We start from the raw sequence: 17,862 nt of genomic DNA on the forward strand, positions 1-17,862 counted from the left end.
TCTACTACACATGGATTCTGACTTTTTATACTCTGCCAAGCAGATATCCTCCTTCCCCATGTGACTCCTTCTGGCCAACCCAGATGCCAACATACTATAAAGCAGAAAAAGATGGTATCATGAACAAAGACGAAGGGGTCGAGGGAACAACCAAAACAACAAAATAATACATCCATTGCAAAGCACTACAATATATAGTTAAATTTTAGCCTTCAGGAAACATGGAGAATTTGTTACAAAGAACATTTAATAAATGGGAAATGTGCTTGTACTGAAAAGAAAAAGCAGTATAATGTAACAATGTTTCATTCTCCAAGAAAATATCCTTATACTTGCATCAAACACAAAATAGTGTTATGCATGCATTTTACGTGTATAATGTGTGCAAATAATGTATAACGTGTGCAAATAATAAATATTCTTATATAGTCATGTTAAAAATAGTGATTTTTATCTGTATTTTTTAAATCATAACTCTATTTAAATAATCAAATAACTTTTTCTTGCTGAAAAAGCCATTTTTTATAATTTTTAACATATCAAAAAGGCTATTTGAAACTATCTTTGGATACAAATGTCTTGACATAACTTAGCAGTGCAGTATAGTAACCTATACAATATCCATCTTCTAACAGTTACAGAATGCATAAACATTTTAATCAATTTTAACATTTATCAATGTAAAAAATAAGATTTTTTTAAAAATTTCCTCTGGTTTTTAAAAGTTTATTACATAGAAATTAAACTTTGTTAAATGGGGACGAATTTAAATGCATATAATACATTAAGATATATTTTTAATGTTTTATAGAAAAATGCAATAAAGAAAAAGAAATTTCTAATATAGCCCATCATAAAATGGAAGTCTGACTGTATTTACATATATCTTATACCATCACATAATATTTAACTTTAACAAACATGTGAAAATTGTAAAAGTTTATACTTATTAAAAGAAAACTATTAAAACACTGAAACCAGTTACAGTAAAAATTTTTCACATTAATAAATTTTGAAGAAGAAATGATTAAAGTTTAGTAGAGCCTGCAATAGCCATAGATAATGAAAACACAATCAGAACACTCTATAGTACTGACCTTTTGAACTTTATTCCTGATGCAAAAGTTAAGATAGTGTTAGAGAGATGGCCAAATTCACATTTGAACAAAGCTGATCTATTGAAGATACAAAATCTAGAAGAAAAAAAATGATGATAAAGAAGATACTGAATTTTCAATATTATACTTCTGTGATGAAATTGTATGTCAAGGTTATCAAATAATGTGCAATAAGAATATTTTTGAAGTTTTTCCACGTGCAGAAGAAGAATGCACTCAAAGATGTAGTTTGAATGCATTCTTTCTGCCTGTTGTTTTGTAGTTTGTTCAACAAACTATCTTTTCTCTTTTTATCACAAAATAACCTATCTAAAATGCTATTAATTGATACAAGATGCATCACTATAGCTATTTCTGTTTGGATAAATTAAATTTTTTTAATTTTATAATATTTATACTTTGTTACACTGCAGCACACCCCCAGGAGTGTACAGGAGGGTCTAATGATGTGTTCACTTGTTTATAATCGATCAGCGCCGCCGTAACTTATTTGTTACAATTCCCAGACACGCACCTGTTATCAAAGAGTTGACCGTTACGATTTGACCGTTACAGATTGACGGTTGCGATTTGCGCTGATCGATTATAAACAAGTGAACACATCATTAGACCCTCCTGTACCATGGAAGCAAGTTTAATGATTAAAAAAAGTAACTTACTTGTTTGTTTGGATACCAAAATACATAAAAATACTGTAGTTTTTGATCTAATGCTTGAATAATGTTTTTTAGAATTATATACCTACAAATTGAATTTATACAAAATTTATACAGAATTATATACAAAAATTGAATTTATTCTACTAATTAACTTTTCTGTATTTAAATTTTACAACTTAAATTGATATACATTGTAAATATATCAATATTTTTCTTGGTTGAATTTAGCATTTATAATTTTATCTGACTTTCCAATATTACGCGTTTAATGATTTTATTGTTTTTAAGGAACCAGTAATGTGCAGTGGATATTTATGCACATTTGAAGATCTTCAAGTCAAAACAGTTTTACTAGATGAAGTATTTCAGAATCCTAATAATCCAATTCCAGAATATATTGTCAAATATGAAGTAAAGGTAATATTTTATCTAATAAATTACTATGTTCATTTTTATTACATTAAGTAATTTACATATAAATAAATTCTAATTAATGAGATGGAATACAACTGTAATGTTATCCTTCCAGATTGTAACTCAGTTTAATATAATATTTTTAATTATCATCTATGGTTTAACATTAAACCATGGAATCACTGTAATAGTAATTTAAAATTGTGGATACATTTTAAACTGCAATGGTATTTTTAAAAAATTTTTTTATCTGTAAATAAGTAATTTTTAAGCAAGATGTGTCAACAACACTTGAGGAAAATCCCACAAGTCATGCCGACAGAAGAGGGGCCTTTGCCCGAAATGCATATCGGCCTATAGAGGATCCAGAATAAAGATAAAGTAAAAATGCCTTGTGTCTATTAATGCATCTAGTAGTGAAGGGAAAAAAGCAATAAAAGGAAGACACAGTCTTGGAGTACATAACTATAGCATGTATTCACTTACAATTTTTAAAATATGCTATGAATGCAACCACACTCTGTACTTATTACAAATATAATTTCCAACTTTAGTTTAATAATGTTAAAATTATCATAAATTATTTATTTTATCTTAAATAATGCACGTTAATAAAATAGCATATTATTTCTTATTTAAATATAACAGAAATGGAATTTGTATTTATATCATTAAAAAAATTTGAAAATATTAGTATATTGGTTATATTCGAAACATCTAAATGCATTTTGTGCTTTAATTTAATATTACAACGTTTATATTTATTATATTAACAGTCATTACGAGATACAAGGGATCTATTAGAACAAGTTGGTATTGCTGAAGCCAGTCAGTTTATTGAAGATAATTCTCATCCTCGTCTATGGTTAGTTATTTTTTATTTAAATCATATTAAAGTATTTAATTAGAATATATTTGTAAATGTATTTGTTATTAATGTTATTTTATTTATTATAATTAATGTTTATATACTAGAAATCAAAGACTCAAATTCTTGCTTTTGTAAAGATACATCCAATCAAAAAGAATTGCAATTAGTCATCTGTAGAAAGTTATAACTTTATTTTCTTTTCTTAACTTATGATATGCTTCAGCCATAATATGTAGCCCTAAATCACTACTGTTTATCTGATATTCACTATGGCCAAAATGTGTCTTATGTTATGCAAAGTGAATGAAGTTATAATTTTCTACAGCTGTGATTCTACAGTGGAGCCTGCAATAGCCATAGATAATGAAAACTTAAATTGATATACATTGTAAATATATCAATATTTTTCTTGGTTGAATTTAGCATTTATAATTTTATCTGACTTTCCAATAATATCCAGTTATCCAATAATAATAAATCGTTGTGATTTTTTTGCTGGATGCTTCTTTATGAAATCAAGAATTTATATTTTTGACTTCTACTACATAAATACTACAAGCATACATATATTATATTTCTTTGTATGTTGTATATTTATATTTATATAATTATTTTAATATTCAGGAGACTGCTTGCAGAAGCAGCTTTGAAAAAACTGAATTTGGATACAGCAGAATCAGCATTTGTTCGGTGTCAAGATTATCAGGGAATACAATTTGTAAAACGGCTTGCTACTCTTCAAGTAAAATTATTGCTTAATCATATGTATCCTCTAAAAACTAAATATAAATTAATTCTTTAAATGCTTCATTTCCAGAGTATTGATATGAAAAAAGCAGAAATATTATCATATTTTCATCAATTTGATGATGCTGAAGAATTATATATGAAGATGGATCGAAGGTAGGAATATCAAAACATCTCACTTTTAAAATTTTAAATTCTTAATTTTTATTCTAAATTTCAGAGATTTGGCTATATTATTAAGGCGACAGTTAGGGGACTGGTTTCGTGTGGTACAGTTATTGAAAAGTGGATCTAGTGGTGTCGATGATCGTCAGTTAGAAGAAGCGTGGAATGCTATTGGTGATTATTATGCTGACAGACAAAAATGGTAGATATTCATTCTTAATAATCAAAGTAATAACCATGTTTATTATATTCAGTCTTTTGTGAACTATTTAATTAAGCATGAAAATAGTCAATAAAATAAAATGTATAATATAAATGTGTAAAAACAGTAACAGTAAAAATAGAAATTACAAAATTAAACATTATTAAAATAAGTAGTTCTTATTTAATATAATTAGGAGAATTTTCTTGAGATGAAAGCCATCAATTTCCAATTTTCTTTTCATTCAGTAACTAAATTAAGATATTCTTAACCTTTCAAGCAAGTTATGAGAAATCAATAGTAGATCCAGAAATCTTTAGAGGAAGTCACAGAAAGGAAACAATATGCCATATAAAATTTTTCACTACTTGAGGAACCTTGCTTTAATCGGGGAAATCCCTCCAGAAGGAGGGCTGCAGCTGCACCCTGTTCACCCCCTAAATTTGCCACTATGAGAAATTTTTTTATGAAAGTATTAATTTGATAATAATTACCCAAGAGCTTGCATGCTAATGATGAATATAATAATGGATTCATGATTTAACAGAAACTACAAGAAACCGATAAGATACATTTTCAATGTCAAACATCAACTAGATATAGTTGTAGTGTGGATGAAAAGAGCAGTTTTTGACAACAAGTAGATAAATTTCAGTGAAAATGAGTCATTGATAAAAATGTAAGGATGGCAATATGTATTCAGACATTTGATAAAATGGTTGGAAAATGGATATTCTAGCTTCATACAGTATAAATCAGGTGTTTTATTTTACCTATCCAATATATTTTGAAACAAATTCTATTTCTTATTATCTGGTGTTTTAATAACAATACAGATTCCCAGCTATTTGTCATTGTCATTGGGCTGCAATTTGAAAAAATTTTACACCTATAAATTCCCACTAGCATCTGTTGTCTGTCCTTTCATAATCTCAAGAACAGTGTTATATAGATGAAAGTAGAAACTAAAAACTAGTGGAAAGTGCTTGTTAAATGAGGTTCCACTGTATATGTCAGGACCAGTTCCCAAGATGATTAGCCATTTATAACTTAATGATATTTGACAAAGCTAAAATCTGTAATTATAATTATAATAATTATTATTTTTTAAGGGAAAGTGCAGTGACATATTATGAACAAGGGCATAATCAAGAAAGACTATCTGAATGTTATTATATGCTGGAAGATTATGATGGTCTGGAAAGACTTCTCAATAGTTTACCAGATAATCACAAACTTCTAACAGTTGGTATTTTTACCTTTTTCATTAAATGTAATATAATAAAATATATTTGATCTATATTATTCATTGCAGGAATTAGGATCTATGTTTTCTTCTGTTGGAATGTGTGAACAAGCTGTAAATGCTTATCTCAAAGTATAAAACATATTTGAAATTTTTATAAACTCTCATTGCTTTGTTTTAAGTATTTTTATCTATTTACAAAAAAGAATTTATAAAATTTCTTTTGTAGACAATACACACAATATATGTCTTTCCAATCAGTCCTTTCAAATACAGTTGAGGGATATAACAATTCTTCAGCAGAGTCAACCTTTTAGTTGAGGCTGCTTGTCCACCTCCAAATGTAAAATAGTTAAATATTTCCCACTAGTGGTGGCACAATAATTAAATAAAATACATTCTTTAAAAATAAACCAGAATGAATTTAAATTTGGAAAGACACATATTGTATGTACTGTCTACAAAAGAAGTTTTATAAATTCTTTTTTGTAAATTTAAATTTGGCTTGGCTTATTTTTAAAAAATCTATTTTTATTTATATTTAGGCAAATAAGATAAAATCTGCTATAGATTGCTGTGTTACATTAAATCAGTGGCATACTGCAATCAGTTTGGCACAACAATTCAACATTCAAGAAATTGATGGTCTTGTTTCTAAATATGCCCATTATTTATTAGAAAAAAAGAAACCTCTCAGTGCTGTAGAACTGTATCGCAAAGCTAATAAATTCTTAGATGCAGCAAAAATAATGCAAAAGGTGAGTTTCTATATTATTTTTCTTATAAAAAAAATTAAATAACTAACATTTTAATTAATAATCAGTTAGCAGTTGAAGAAGCAAAGAAAAATAGTTCTTTAGTAAGAATTAAAAAAATGTTTGTCTTAGCTGCAATGCTTGTAGAAGATCATCAAGCTTATATTCGTAAATCTTCTAAGCAAACTGAAGACAAGGAAGACAGAGAAGTATGTAGCAAACAATTTAATTTTTGTAAATTTATTCAATTATTTAATATCCATTGTATGTTAATTTAGATTGCTCTAGCACTTGATGCTCTTCTAGATGATGAAGCTGTAATGTCAACTGATCCCAAATTAATTGATCAGCCCTGGCATGGAGCTGAAGCATTTCATTTTTTAATGCTAGCACAAAGACAATTATATGAAGGTATTGTTGACTATTTTTGATGTGTAACAATTTAATATACTTATTTTTATACATAACTTTTCTTTTTAAAAATTAAGGCCATTTCGATGCAGCAATGAGGACTGCTCTTCATTTAAGAGAATATGAAGATGTTTTGAATCAGGAAGTACTATATTCTGTTTTGGGTAAGATGATATTTATTTTTTAAGCATAATAATTCGTGTAACAAAAATATTTTATTATTTTAGCATTAGCAAGTTGTGCAAATAGAGCATTTGGAACCTGTTCAAAAGCATTTATAAAATTAGAGTCTTTGGATCAGTTAAATTCAGAACGAAAAGAGGAATATGCAGACTTGGCTTTGGAAATATTTATGAAGTAAGAATTTATTGGAATTTTATTTATGTAATGATAAAACTGTGAATTGGCCTTTAGATAATTGAATTCTATTTAATAACAAGTAATTATTTATTGTGATATTGTTATTATGCCAGGCTGCAATTTTAATTATATTTTTAATTTATTTAATTTAAAATATATGCTCTTCACCTCAAATTAGTACTGTAGTGTCTTGCTCCTGTACATCAAACTTTTCCATTGGCAATGGAGTCGTGTCATCATCTATCTAACTACTTTTAGGGGAAAGTTTTTTAACTGAAATAAAAGTGACTTCCAGTTTGCATAGGAAATTTGTATATAGTTAATTGGGGCCTCCTGCCCATAAGCTTTAATATTTGGTCTTGAATTTCATTTCTGTTCTTGAAATTAAGGAAAGACAGACAGACGGACAACAGATGACAGTGGGAATTTATAGGACTATAATTTTTTCAAATTTGCAGCCCAATAAAAAGAATAAAATTAGAATATATGCAGAAAATGAAAAAATGATTGTTTTTGTCAGGAAGTCACTTAATTATAAACACTTAAATATTTTTACAATTTATCAGAGTATAAAATCAAATTTCAATTTAAATTGAACATCACAAGATTTAATATAATTATATTTTTATCTTTCGATGAATTATAAGAGTCAATTTCTAACATTTTATCCTCTAAAGATAATGCAAAAATGCCCAAATTATAAAATTATATGATAACTAAAGTCCGGATTTTTGGGTGTCGCACCCACTCGACTTTCGAAACGGGCAGAGTGTAAAAAGACAAACTAAGTTGGTTTTAGTGTAGTAGGCCCACTTATTGCCAAATTGTTTAGCATCCAAATCACGAACCTGCCCCCAAAACGGTGACTAGCACCCAAACTACATACTTTGCACCTAGCTTCCCCCTTTTTTTACATTTTCAAAGAATATGTCGACAATTATCTCTTGTTTTTTTTTTCGGTGGTTTTTATTCATTCACTTGAGGGGGGAAAAACAAATTCATTAAACCAGACCACGTATGCTGAGGAAAAAAATACGATAATTAGCTTACTCTCTTCTTTTGTTGAGAGAAAAGGGGTAACCCTTTTCTCTCAACAAAAGAAGTGGAATTTTCTGGACTAAACATCTAAGCCTTAGGGTTGTTTTAAGAAAGTAAACAGATTCACTGAAAATCTGCAACACGTGTTTTCTTTTCTAAGAAAAGAACAATCTAGAAAATTCTGTATTGAGGTCACCATACCCTGACTTGTGAACGCAACAGTTCCAATTTCCTTTGTTCGGTGTCGGCGACATTAGAAAATGGCAAAATTGTCTGCATCTAAACTGAACATTTTAGCAAATAAGTTTAAAGATGAAGGCGTATGCACAGACAGAAAAGTTCTTTGCTGTTCCATTTGCGATTATGTGGTTTCGGTTGATGTGAAGTACCAAGAAACAAAAATCAGGCAATACATAAGATTGGAAAAGCATAGAGAAGGCAAACAAAAAAGGAGGAATTTTGAGCATACATTTATAAGGGCACCTGGACATTGTTGGAGACAATCCTGTAGTATTCATACTGAAAGAAACAACAGATTCCACAAAACGGTACATGCTGAACATTCTTGTTGCACCTCTGACCAGGTGCTATGTACAACCAATGTTGTTCAAAATGTACCAACTTGAAAATACAAACTCGATGAACTGTAATATCTGGTCATTCGTTCAGGGTCTTGGATAAACAGTGTGGTATTCTACTGCGAGAACTTTGAGAAAATTAATGCGTTTATCAACGAACTTCCTCCTGGTGATTCTGCGGCCGTCGACAGTGTTGAGAAACTGGTCGCTGATCCAGTAGTGACCACTGAGCTCTACTCCGTGCATTCATACAAGTTATTGGAGGATAAAATCAACGAGCTGGAAAGACGTGGAACTGAAGTGCGGGATCAGTGGAATGTTGTAAGAGCCGCTGCAAACTACAGGAAGCGAGAGCCAGCGTATGCTCGGTCGCGTTCCCAAGCCCTGCCTTTTTTCCCATGATGCTATGGGCCATTTTTGCTAGATAAGCTACTCGGGCACGAGGTAGTTGCAAACTACACAATGTTTTCTCGCGTAACGTAGTCCACATGACGTTGATTCCACAGATGTGGATTGGCTATAGAACAAAGATTTTATTATAACCTACACTTGTAATTAGTCAGTTTTCGTTCCGAACTTTGAAACAGTGTGGGAAAAATATGCCTACTAGTTAAGCCTCACTAGGCTTAAGCTTATTTATAAATAACTATTTACTATTTTAATATACAACGTTTATATCATTTTCTTTTCAATACTGAATGTATTAATCATATAATTTATGTACATCGATAAAATTCTATTATTTCTTTTTCGACATGTGGCATGTTTATGTAGTCATCCATTTTTCCATGCTCTCTCTTGCTAGCGTAACTGCTCTTGTTGTTGAATTCTGTGAACAGCGAGAGTACTCTCGTATCGCTGCTCCAGCAAAGGAAAAACCACGTGAGCAAGAAGAGAGGGGCGGAGCCTTTGACGTCATCGGTTGTGCTAGGGCACGTTTGCTAGCATTTTGCTCTCGCAAAGTACTAGTTTGTGGCGGCTCTAAGTCAAGCGCTTGATGTACTGGACGGTTTTGCCCTGGACAAACTCAAATCTAGTTTATCAAAAAATCCCGATTTGAAAAATATTTTGGATTGCACTGAACTAGAATTCTGAGCAAAACTGAAACATGTCCCCTTAGTCTTGGTCGACATAAAAAATCTTTTCCCTTATATAAAGACATTCTATCCTCCAAACGAGAAAACTTCACTTTTAAGAACATTGAAATGGTTACTGTTGTAAATTACACATGTTCATCTTTATGTCTAAATTGCAATAAACAATTATGTAGTTTGTAAATATAGTACATTTTGTTGGTTTTTGTCTTAATAATACAGCATTTTAAAATCACCTAAACTGGCACCCAATCCATTCTAAAACTGCACCCAAAAATCTGGACCTTAATGATAATATTAAAAACACAAAAATAATGTTTGTTTATTTTCTAAGGCAATGAACTGTATATGTTAAATTTTTTTTTGTAATTATACCAAATCTGATATGTCAGAGTTGGAATTTTGATATGATTGAGTTACTACTTTGTAACTTTATAATTTAGCTTTTTCGTATATGTTTTGATAGCCTAAAATTTATGTCCACTAAATTTTTTTAATCATAGCTGTCATCAGGGCTGGATCATTGCATAGACAAATGAGACAAATGTCTAGGACCCGGTCTTTTGAAGGGCCTGGTCAAACTGTCTATTTTGAAAAGATTTGTAAATAAGATAGTTTACTTTTCTGAATTTTTAAATAAAGTTTATTCATATTTATATACTTACTTTTTTAAACTATCTTGGCTTTTATTTAAATTATCTTTTTCATTATTCAATTTACCCTTCATGGGTAAAATATTATATTATTTAAATACTAGCTGACCCGGCCACACATTGTTGTGGCTCAAAATGTATCTATTATAAATGTATAACACTTCCCCCCCCGTGGGGAAAATTTCAAAAAATCCCTTCTTAGTGTACATTCTCTTGACGTACCCTATTAAAACGCAATCAAAAACGCATCTAAAATAGTATAATAAAAGCCAAGTTCTTCACAGTAAGCCATAATCCTGTCCATATCCTCCCAGTGGGGGAATTTCGACATGTATATTATATAAAAACACGTGCGTATTCGAATGCAACGTTGTGTCAAAATTTCAAAGGAATCAGTAGGAACAAACGAACGTTATATTTTATTTATATAGATAGATAGAAAATGATCTGCTTTAGTCCATTCTCACAGAAAAGCATAATGCCTCACAGAAAAGCAAACTTAGGTCGTCAGAGTTAGCACCATCTGTTGGACATAAAAGCCTTAATCCATATATAAAGGTATTTTTGGAAGGGGGGAAATGGTGGTCTTCACATATGCCACAAACTTTCACGGGAATGTATTAAACAACTTCCCAAAGTTTCATGGCAATCGGATAAATGGTGTAGTAATGCATGAAGGACAGACAGACAAACAGACATACATACATACATACATACATACATACATTCGTTTTTATATATGAAGCGTGCAATACCATAAGGTTGTAAATGCCATTTTTCTCAAAATACGTTTTATTAAAGAAATGAATTTTAAATGCAATGTTTTCTCCTACAAAAAAATATTGTGGCGATAGTGGCGCTCTAAGTGGCTATATTTTGAAGATGAATTTATGTGCAAGCCATAACGTTTTAAGTGCCAAAGTGCAAGCCATGTGACTTTTGGCGCGTAAAATGTTATGGTTTACATTTACATCATTTTGTTATTCCAATTTGTAATGCAGTGAGTTTTTTGCACAGAACCGGATAACTGAATGCCAGTTTATTAATAGTTAACCTGTATCACTTTATCTATATATATAATCGAGACGAGTTGATAATAATAATAATAATCAGCACAGAGCCCAAACGGTTAGGAGTTGAAAGTTGAAATTTGCTACACAGTTAGGGTATGTCATGAGAACGCACACTAAGAAGGGATTTTTCGAAATTCCTCTCCACGGGGGGAGGGACGAGATTAAAGCTTTTATATACATTATCAAGCCATTTAAGATCGAGCGGATTAAGATTTAACACTTCCATCAACGATGGAAATGTTAAGTAACAGTGTAAGTGTTAAGTAACAATGGAAGTGTCAACAATGGAAGCATTAAGAATGGAAGAGTCAACAATGGAAGTGTTACGTAACAATGGAAATGTTAAAAGCACAAACGGTTAGGAGTTGAAAGTTGAAATTTGGTATATAGTTAGGGTATGTCATGAGAACGCACACTAAGAAGGGGTTTTTCAAAATTCCTCCCCACAGGAGAGAGGGATAGGATTAAGTCTTAACACTTCCATCAACAATGGAAGTGTTAAGAGAAAGTGACGTGCAAGACGCAGATGCAGTTTTTTTCGTTTTTGCAGGAAATAGAAATATTTTTAGACCCACCTAAAACTTCTCTAATAGTCTGGAAACAGGGGATCCCAATTCCCAATTCTTGCATTCTGTGAAAAGGTTGACTATAACGTAATAATCTTAATCTTCGCTATCGTTACTTTTGCCCAAGCAACGCCGGGCCTATCTGCTAGTTATTTGATATTTCAAAATGATATTCAGACTTCCATTAATCTTTCAAATTTGAAGTTTTTAAATACATTTTAACTTTTATTACACTAAATTAATACCTTATTGTTTATATTTTCCTTTATTTATCATAATTATATTACAATTGATAAAGATTACAGCCCAGTACCAAAAGTGGTTCAAGTACCAAAAGTGTGGGCCCAACATTGTTGAAGCCAGGAAGCAGTCACTAATAGATTATTGCCAGTTTTTAATGTTAAAATTGATATTGAATTTGTAAATTGTGTTTAATAATTTAAATGTAAGTTTTTGGTATTCAAAACTGTTTTTCAGCTGTAGAAACATTAATTTTATGATTGCAATTGTTTTTGGCATTTACAACGTTATGGCTCTAACCCTGTTTTTAAACTTTTTTTGTTTTCTTACCATCATACTTAGGTGTTTGAAATTAAACCCAATGTTTTATTCTAAAGTGTAAATTGTTAAAATAATTTTTATAGCATTTGATTAAAGTTTGTTCATTAGAAAAAATGTTTTTTCTCTCCTGAAAAGTTTGTTTTTTGGCATTTACAACATTATGGCATTGCACGCTTCATATATAGATTAACCAAAAAGGTTAAATTAAACAATTAATATTTTAAGGTAATATTGTTATTGTATAACAACTTTTGTTAGATATTTAATAAAATAAATTTCAATTTTTTAAAATTTATAAACAAACTGTTCAAACTTTTCTAGAAAAACTAAAATTTATTATTGTATATTAAATATTTTTTATTAATAAAAATTTAAGATTTGTTTTAGTTTTTCACAGTATTTAGTTTTGTTTTATTTATTGTTTTATATTTTTTTGTGTGCTCTATTTCTTGTGGGAGAGGGAGGGGACCCGGTAAGAAGAAAATGTCTAGGGCCCCAAAGTGGGTTAATCCAGTCCTGGCTGTTATGAATGACCTCATGACGGCTGAAGTTAGCAAGGCCTTAGTGCTCATAGTACAGAATGAGTAAAAAATGAAAAAGAAGATAGTAAGAAAATAGTAAAATCATTAGATAATTATAAAGTTATTAAACTTTGTTCATATAGTGAGTAAAATAGTAATATTAAATACTTGAAGGGGTAAAAAAGTTTTATTTTGGTTCATATATATATATTGTGAATCATGAGACTTTAAAAGAAATACATATACAATATATATATACAGGTACTCCTCATTTTATGACCGAGTTCTGTTTCGACGACTACGTTGTTAAGCAAATTGGTCGATAAGCGAGGAGCTTTTGCCGGGAATATAGGATCATTGTAAAATTATCCAAATTATTCAACAAACTTTAAATTTATTCATAAAAAGACTATTATAGTACGCTATTTGCCTATTATGGTACACGGAAGCCTATTATAGTATGCTTAGTGCGCATGTCACTATTTGCCACTGACCAACACTCAAGCTGAGAAAGGGGATTGCAGGTCGAAACTCGATTGGTCGTAAGTGTGAGTGGTCATTAAGCAGATAGGTCGTAAAGTGAGGAGTACCTGTATATACAGTTGTACATGTATTTATTTATTTTAAAACCTCGTGATTCAAAATTGATTTTAAATAGATGTATAAAACCAGTACAGATTAATTTAAAAAGTTAATTGAAAGTGATAAAATTTTTATTTCTTATTTAGATTATCATAAGTAATTTATAATTACAGACATTCACCTAAAGATTCAAGAAATAACAAGGCTGAATGTACAAGTTGTGAAACCATGATACCAGATTGGTAAGGTTTACAATTTTTCCTTTTTAATATGTTACTATTATGTGATATATATATATATATATATATATATATATTTTGTTTAAAAGGTGTAATATCTGTCCAAGCTGTAGTACAAAGTTTCCCATTTGTGTAGCAACTGGTCGTCCACTCATGGATCCTAGACAACAGTGGGTTTGCAATTATTGCAAACATTCTGCTTTCACACAAGACATGTTGAATAGACAATTTTGTTATCTCTGTTATTCATCTGTTAATATATGATCATGCACAAGCTTTTGATAATTTTAAATTATTTTTCATTGTAAAATATTTCATCAATGAAATTTTCACTATTATTTAGCTTATTTTATATTTTGTAAATCCGTTAAACATTTATTTGGAATTAATTTTTGTTGTTTAATCTATTTATATATGTTTCAATTAAATTTTTATTTTTATTTTTTTATTATATCAAAATTAGATTATGATTTCTTGACTATTTTTATTTTTAATAATGAAATGGGAGGTCAAATCTTACTAGAAAAGATGGAAATACTTGATTTTCCTTTGTTTATTTTCTGTTTAATTTATAGTGAGAGATTAAATGTCTTCACCAATTTCATTTACAATTAAATTTTAATGTGTACGAGATATCTCGTTAAATGAGAAATTGACATATTTTTCTGACAATGCTGCTACTTTCAAAGGGCAAAATATGTTAAAGTTGATAACTAAACATAATAAATACAAATAACTTTATATAAAAACTGAAATATGTAGATTATTTCCAATATACATTATTTACATGCATATTTTACAATAAAACTAAGCAAAGATTTGTTTTCAAGTGTAAAGTAAGGCTAAAAATATTGTATTTGAATCTTTGTTTCAATATTCAATAACAATATTCAATAACTCATTGCCATAAAAATTAGCGCACTAAGGAATTGTCGAATCACTGCAAAATTTGGCATGCAGATAAGTCTCGAGTAGATATGGAAATGATTAGAGTTAGCGTGATGGCCCATTGTATAATGCTAGCAGAGGGCATTAAAGTGCATCCCCTTGATCTATAAAAAAGTGTGCAAAGGTATCCTGTTTGTAGGTTATCTTCTAAGGACACTGTATCACTAGAGATGCCTTTGTCACAATTGATGACCATATGTACAACTAAGTGAGTTTGAGGGGGAATTATCATCGGGTTCAGAGAAGCCAGATGGGCATCTTACTGAATAGGTTGTTCGACTGTGAGGTGGTGTTGAGACCAGTAGACGAGAGAAAGCTTTTTACACACGGCGCCCAGACTTGACCCCTGTGCTAGAACCATCTCTACTATAGACAATTTGTATGTGACATATTGGAGTACCGGATGTACTGTACATGTTACGCATGTGCGTTTTGGTGGGCATCATACTTGTGACATTTCCGTTCCATTTTAACTTTACCTGATACATGACAGAGTAACCAAACTATAAATAGGGAAAAGCAAAAAATTTGAGTAGTTCACCTAATGAAGAGATACAGCATAAGTAAATTTGACAAATACAAAAAGAAAAAAATTACCACAGCACTTAGAAGTGATGCTACACAATGGTCAGTAAAACTATCATAAAACATACATTTTTAGTCAGTACAACGATACAATGACCAAGTGTTATAGTTTGGTTTAATGTACTTAAATTTCTTTTGCTAGGAAAAGTACGTGGTGAAGAACTCTTTACCAAAATCTTTGGATCAACCCATCCACTTGCTACAAAATTGGGCTTCAAGTGTTTCATATGCTTTTGTGTACTTAAGTGTTAAAAATTGGGTTATTAAGACAAGATGTCACTATATTCTATCTTCAGAAATTTGATCCTCTAAGAATGAATTTGAGTCATCTTCGTACAGATCAACTCCACTACACATTAAAATTTTACTTATGTACCAGTCGGCATCTTGACTAATAAGAGTTGTTAAATAACCTAGTAAAAAATCCAACAACAAATTGCGTGACTATCCCATCTGTTATGAGATTTTGTTACAAACTTCCTATTTTTAATTATTTTAAAAATGGCAAAAAACCTAATATTGAGATTAGATTGTTAAGTTATGGCAGCACAACACTTGGGCGATCTGTTTAGTGGCCTTCTGGGTTGTCTTTGTAAGGGAAACTGGCCCTTATTTAGGCATTACAGACGTGGAGAAAACCCAGAAAACTCCACGTGGCCAGCCCGTCCGAGCGAAGCGTGAATCACAACCGAACTCCCAGTGTTCAGGATACAAAGACCGCTTGGCCACTGGTGGGCTATTGAGGGTAGAGATTAATTTTATAAAAAATTGTAAACGTTAATAACGAGTAAAATCTTCATTATGTCCGATTCTACTCAAGATATGATTCACGATCTCTTTAACCTTTTAACTACCAAAATATAATAGCATCGATTCTCCTAATTCACAACCACCCTGCAAAATTTCAGAAATTTTCAACAAAATTTATGGGTATTATTAAGCTTCAAATTGGGTGAACAAAATCCTGCCCACTTCACATATACACATTTATACATATAGGAAAAAAAACTTGAAATTTCGCATTTCTTGTCCCCCTGAATTCAAAAATGTAAAAATGCTCCCATGGCTTTCCTTTTATATATAACAGAGCCGGGAAAGTAAAATACATGTTTTGCTATCTTCTACATGTGATAAATGTTCAGATGCATGCCAAACTATATACACCTCCACGAACAGCACGGTGCAGATGACGATTTGGTGACATGAAATAATGTCCATGCAAGTTCTCTGTAGGTGGTCTCTTCCAACACACACCTTTATCCCAAACGTTAAGGAAAGACTTAAATGGAAACACCTTGTGCCTACCTTTTCCATGACCCAGTTAATTACTGGACATGGAAATTTCAACAGCTATTTAAAGACATGGACATCTGCCCCTGCGACAGTACTTCAATCCAAGACAGTCAGCATTATCTATGGGACTGTGAATTTTTCACACAGGAGAGAGTCAGACTCATGGGGCACGTGCTCCATGCCGGAAACAACTGGCCATGTCCTTACAGCAGATTCATGGAAGACCCGAACATTTATAAACATCTCATGAAATTTCTGGAAACAACAGCAGCACTTAACCCACCATGCGACCAACAATCTGCTAGAAATGATTGATCAGCTGGCTAACTTTTTCTCCCCGGCAATTGTTCCAGGCTTCCAATGGTTATGCTGCTCTATTAGCTGTCGCTGCATGTTCACAGTCTGTTCCTTCATTGTGTATCAGGGTAAGTAGCACAGTTATCCCTTGTGCAAACGTGCTAGTCCACTCTTGCTATCTGTGTATCCTGTACGTGTAATACACAAGCGAGATTTTGCTGTACTGTACATATCTTGTTTCTTAGGCATGTTTTTGTTGTATCTTTATATGTATACATTTTATGTACTGGCCGTTATCTGGCGCCCATCAATGTATTTCGGTCAATTCTTTAATGTGTGTTATGTATTGTTATGCTTTCTGTAATTGCGAGGCTGGCGCTATGTACTCTTACCTTTCTATCCCACTTTGCCCCATTTTCATCCCCTATCCTTCATCACCTTCACTCCCATTTCATCAACTTTTCCCTCCCAACCTCCAGGTCGTACCTATGAGTGAAACCTGGAGGCACCCCCCTTTCTTTTCAATTAAATGTAAATGTAAATGGTCTCTTTCAACGAGTTTCGATCGTTTAGAAACTCTTTCTAATTAGTTCTTTGAGAGTTTATGTAGAAAAGAGTGCATTATCAGAAATTTATCATTCATCTTTCAAGTCACTATATTGTATTAAGTAAGTATCTAATAATATTAATTAAAACATGGATTGGCATACAGAAAATGGCGGAGAACTAAAAGGGGGGCGGATATTTATAGTAGGCTATATACATTTTCAGTGACTGAGAAAAAGTCACGAGAATAGATGAATATGTGGGCTAAAGGATTTTTCGTGATTTTTATAGTCTCGGTACGTTAGACAAAGGAAAAGCTGTCGGATGGGTTCGTATTGTA

At 31.2% G+C, this 17,862-nt stretch overlaps 2 protein-coding genes across 2 annotated transcripts in view; one reads left to right on the top strand and one right to left on the bottom strand.

Annotated features, from left to right (window-relative positions):
- Oseg4 (intraflagellar transport protein Oseg4) overlaps positions 1–14,304 on the top strand; it is a 47,440-nt gene extending 33,136 nt beyond the window's left edge. The window contains exons 19-32 of the mRNA XM_067280836.1: positions 2,066–2,194; positions 2,968–3,056; positions 3,687–3,804; positions 3,880–3,965; positions 4,030–4,176; positions 5,289–5,421; positions 5,492–5,554; positions 5,968–6,180; positions 6,246–6,386; positions 6,456–6,588; positions 6,666–6,752; positions 6,816–6,945; positions 13,788–13,856; positions 13,943–14,304. Coding sequence (XP_067136937.1) covers positions 2,066–2,194; positions 2,968–3,056; positions 3,687–3,804; positions 3,880–3,965; positions 4,030–4,176; positions 5,289–5,421; positions 5,492–5,554; positions 5,968–6,180; positions 6,246–6,386; positions 6,456–6,588; positions 6,666–6,752; positions 6,816–6,945; positions 13,788–13,856; positions 13,943–14,117 — 1,713 coding nt within the window. The 3' untranslated portion in view covers positions 14,118–14,304. The remainder of the gene's footprint in view (positions 1–2,065; positions 2,195–2,967; positions 3,057–3,686; positions 3,805–3,879; positions 3,966–4,029; positions 4,177–5,288; positions 5,422–5,491; positions 5,555–5,967; positions 6,181–6,245; positions 6,387–6,455; positions 6,589–6,665; positions 6,753–6,815; positions 6,946–13,787; positions 13,857–13,942) is intronic.
- The window catches only part of mRpL3 (mitochondrial ribosomal protein L3), a 110,897-nt gene that overhangs the window by 28,317 nt on the left and 64,718 nt on the right, over positions 1–17,862 (bottom strand). The window lies entirely within an intron of this gene.

The sequence above is a fragment of the Centruroides vittatus genome, unplaced genomic scaffold (genome assembly GCF_030686945.1).
Source record: "Centruroides vittatus isolate TY-2023 unplaced genomic scaffold, ASM3068694v2 contig_898, whole genome shotgun sequence".
NCBI lineage: Eukaryota > Metazoa > Arthropoda > Arachnida > Scorpiones > Buthidae > Centruroides > Centruroides vittatus.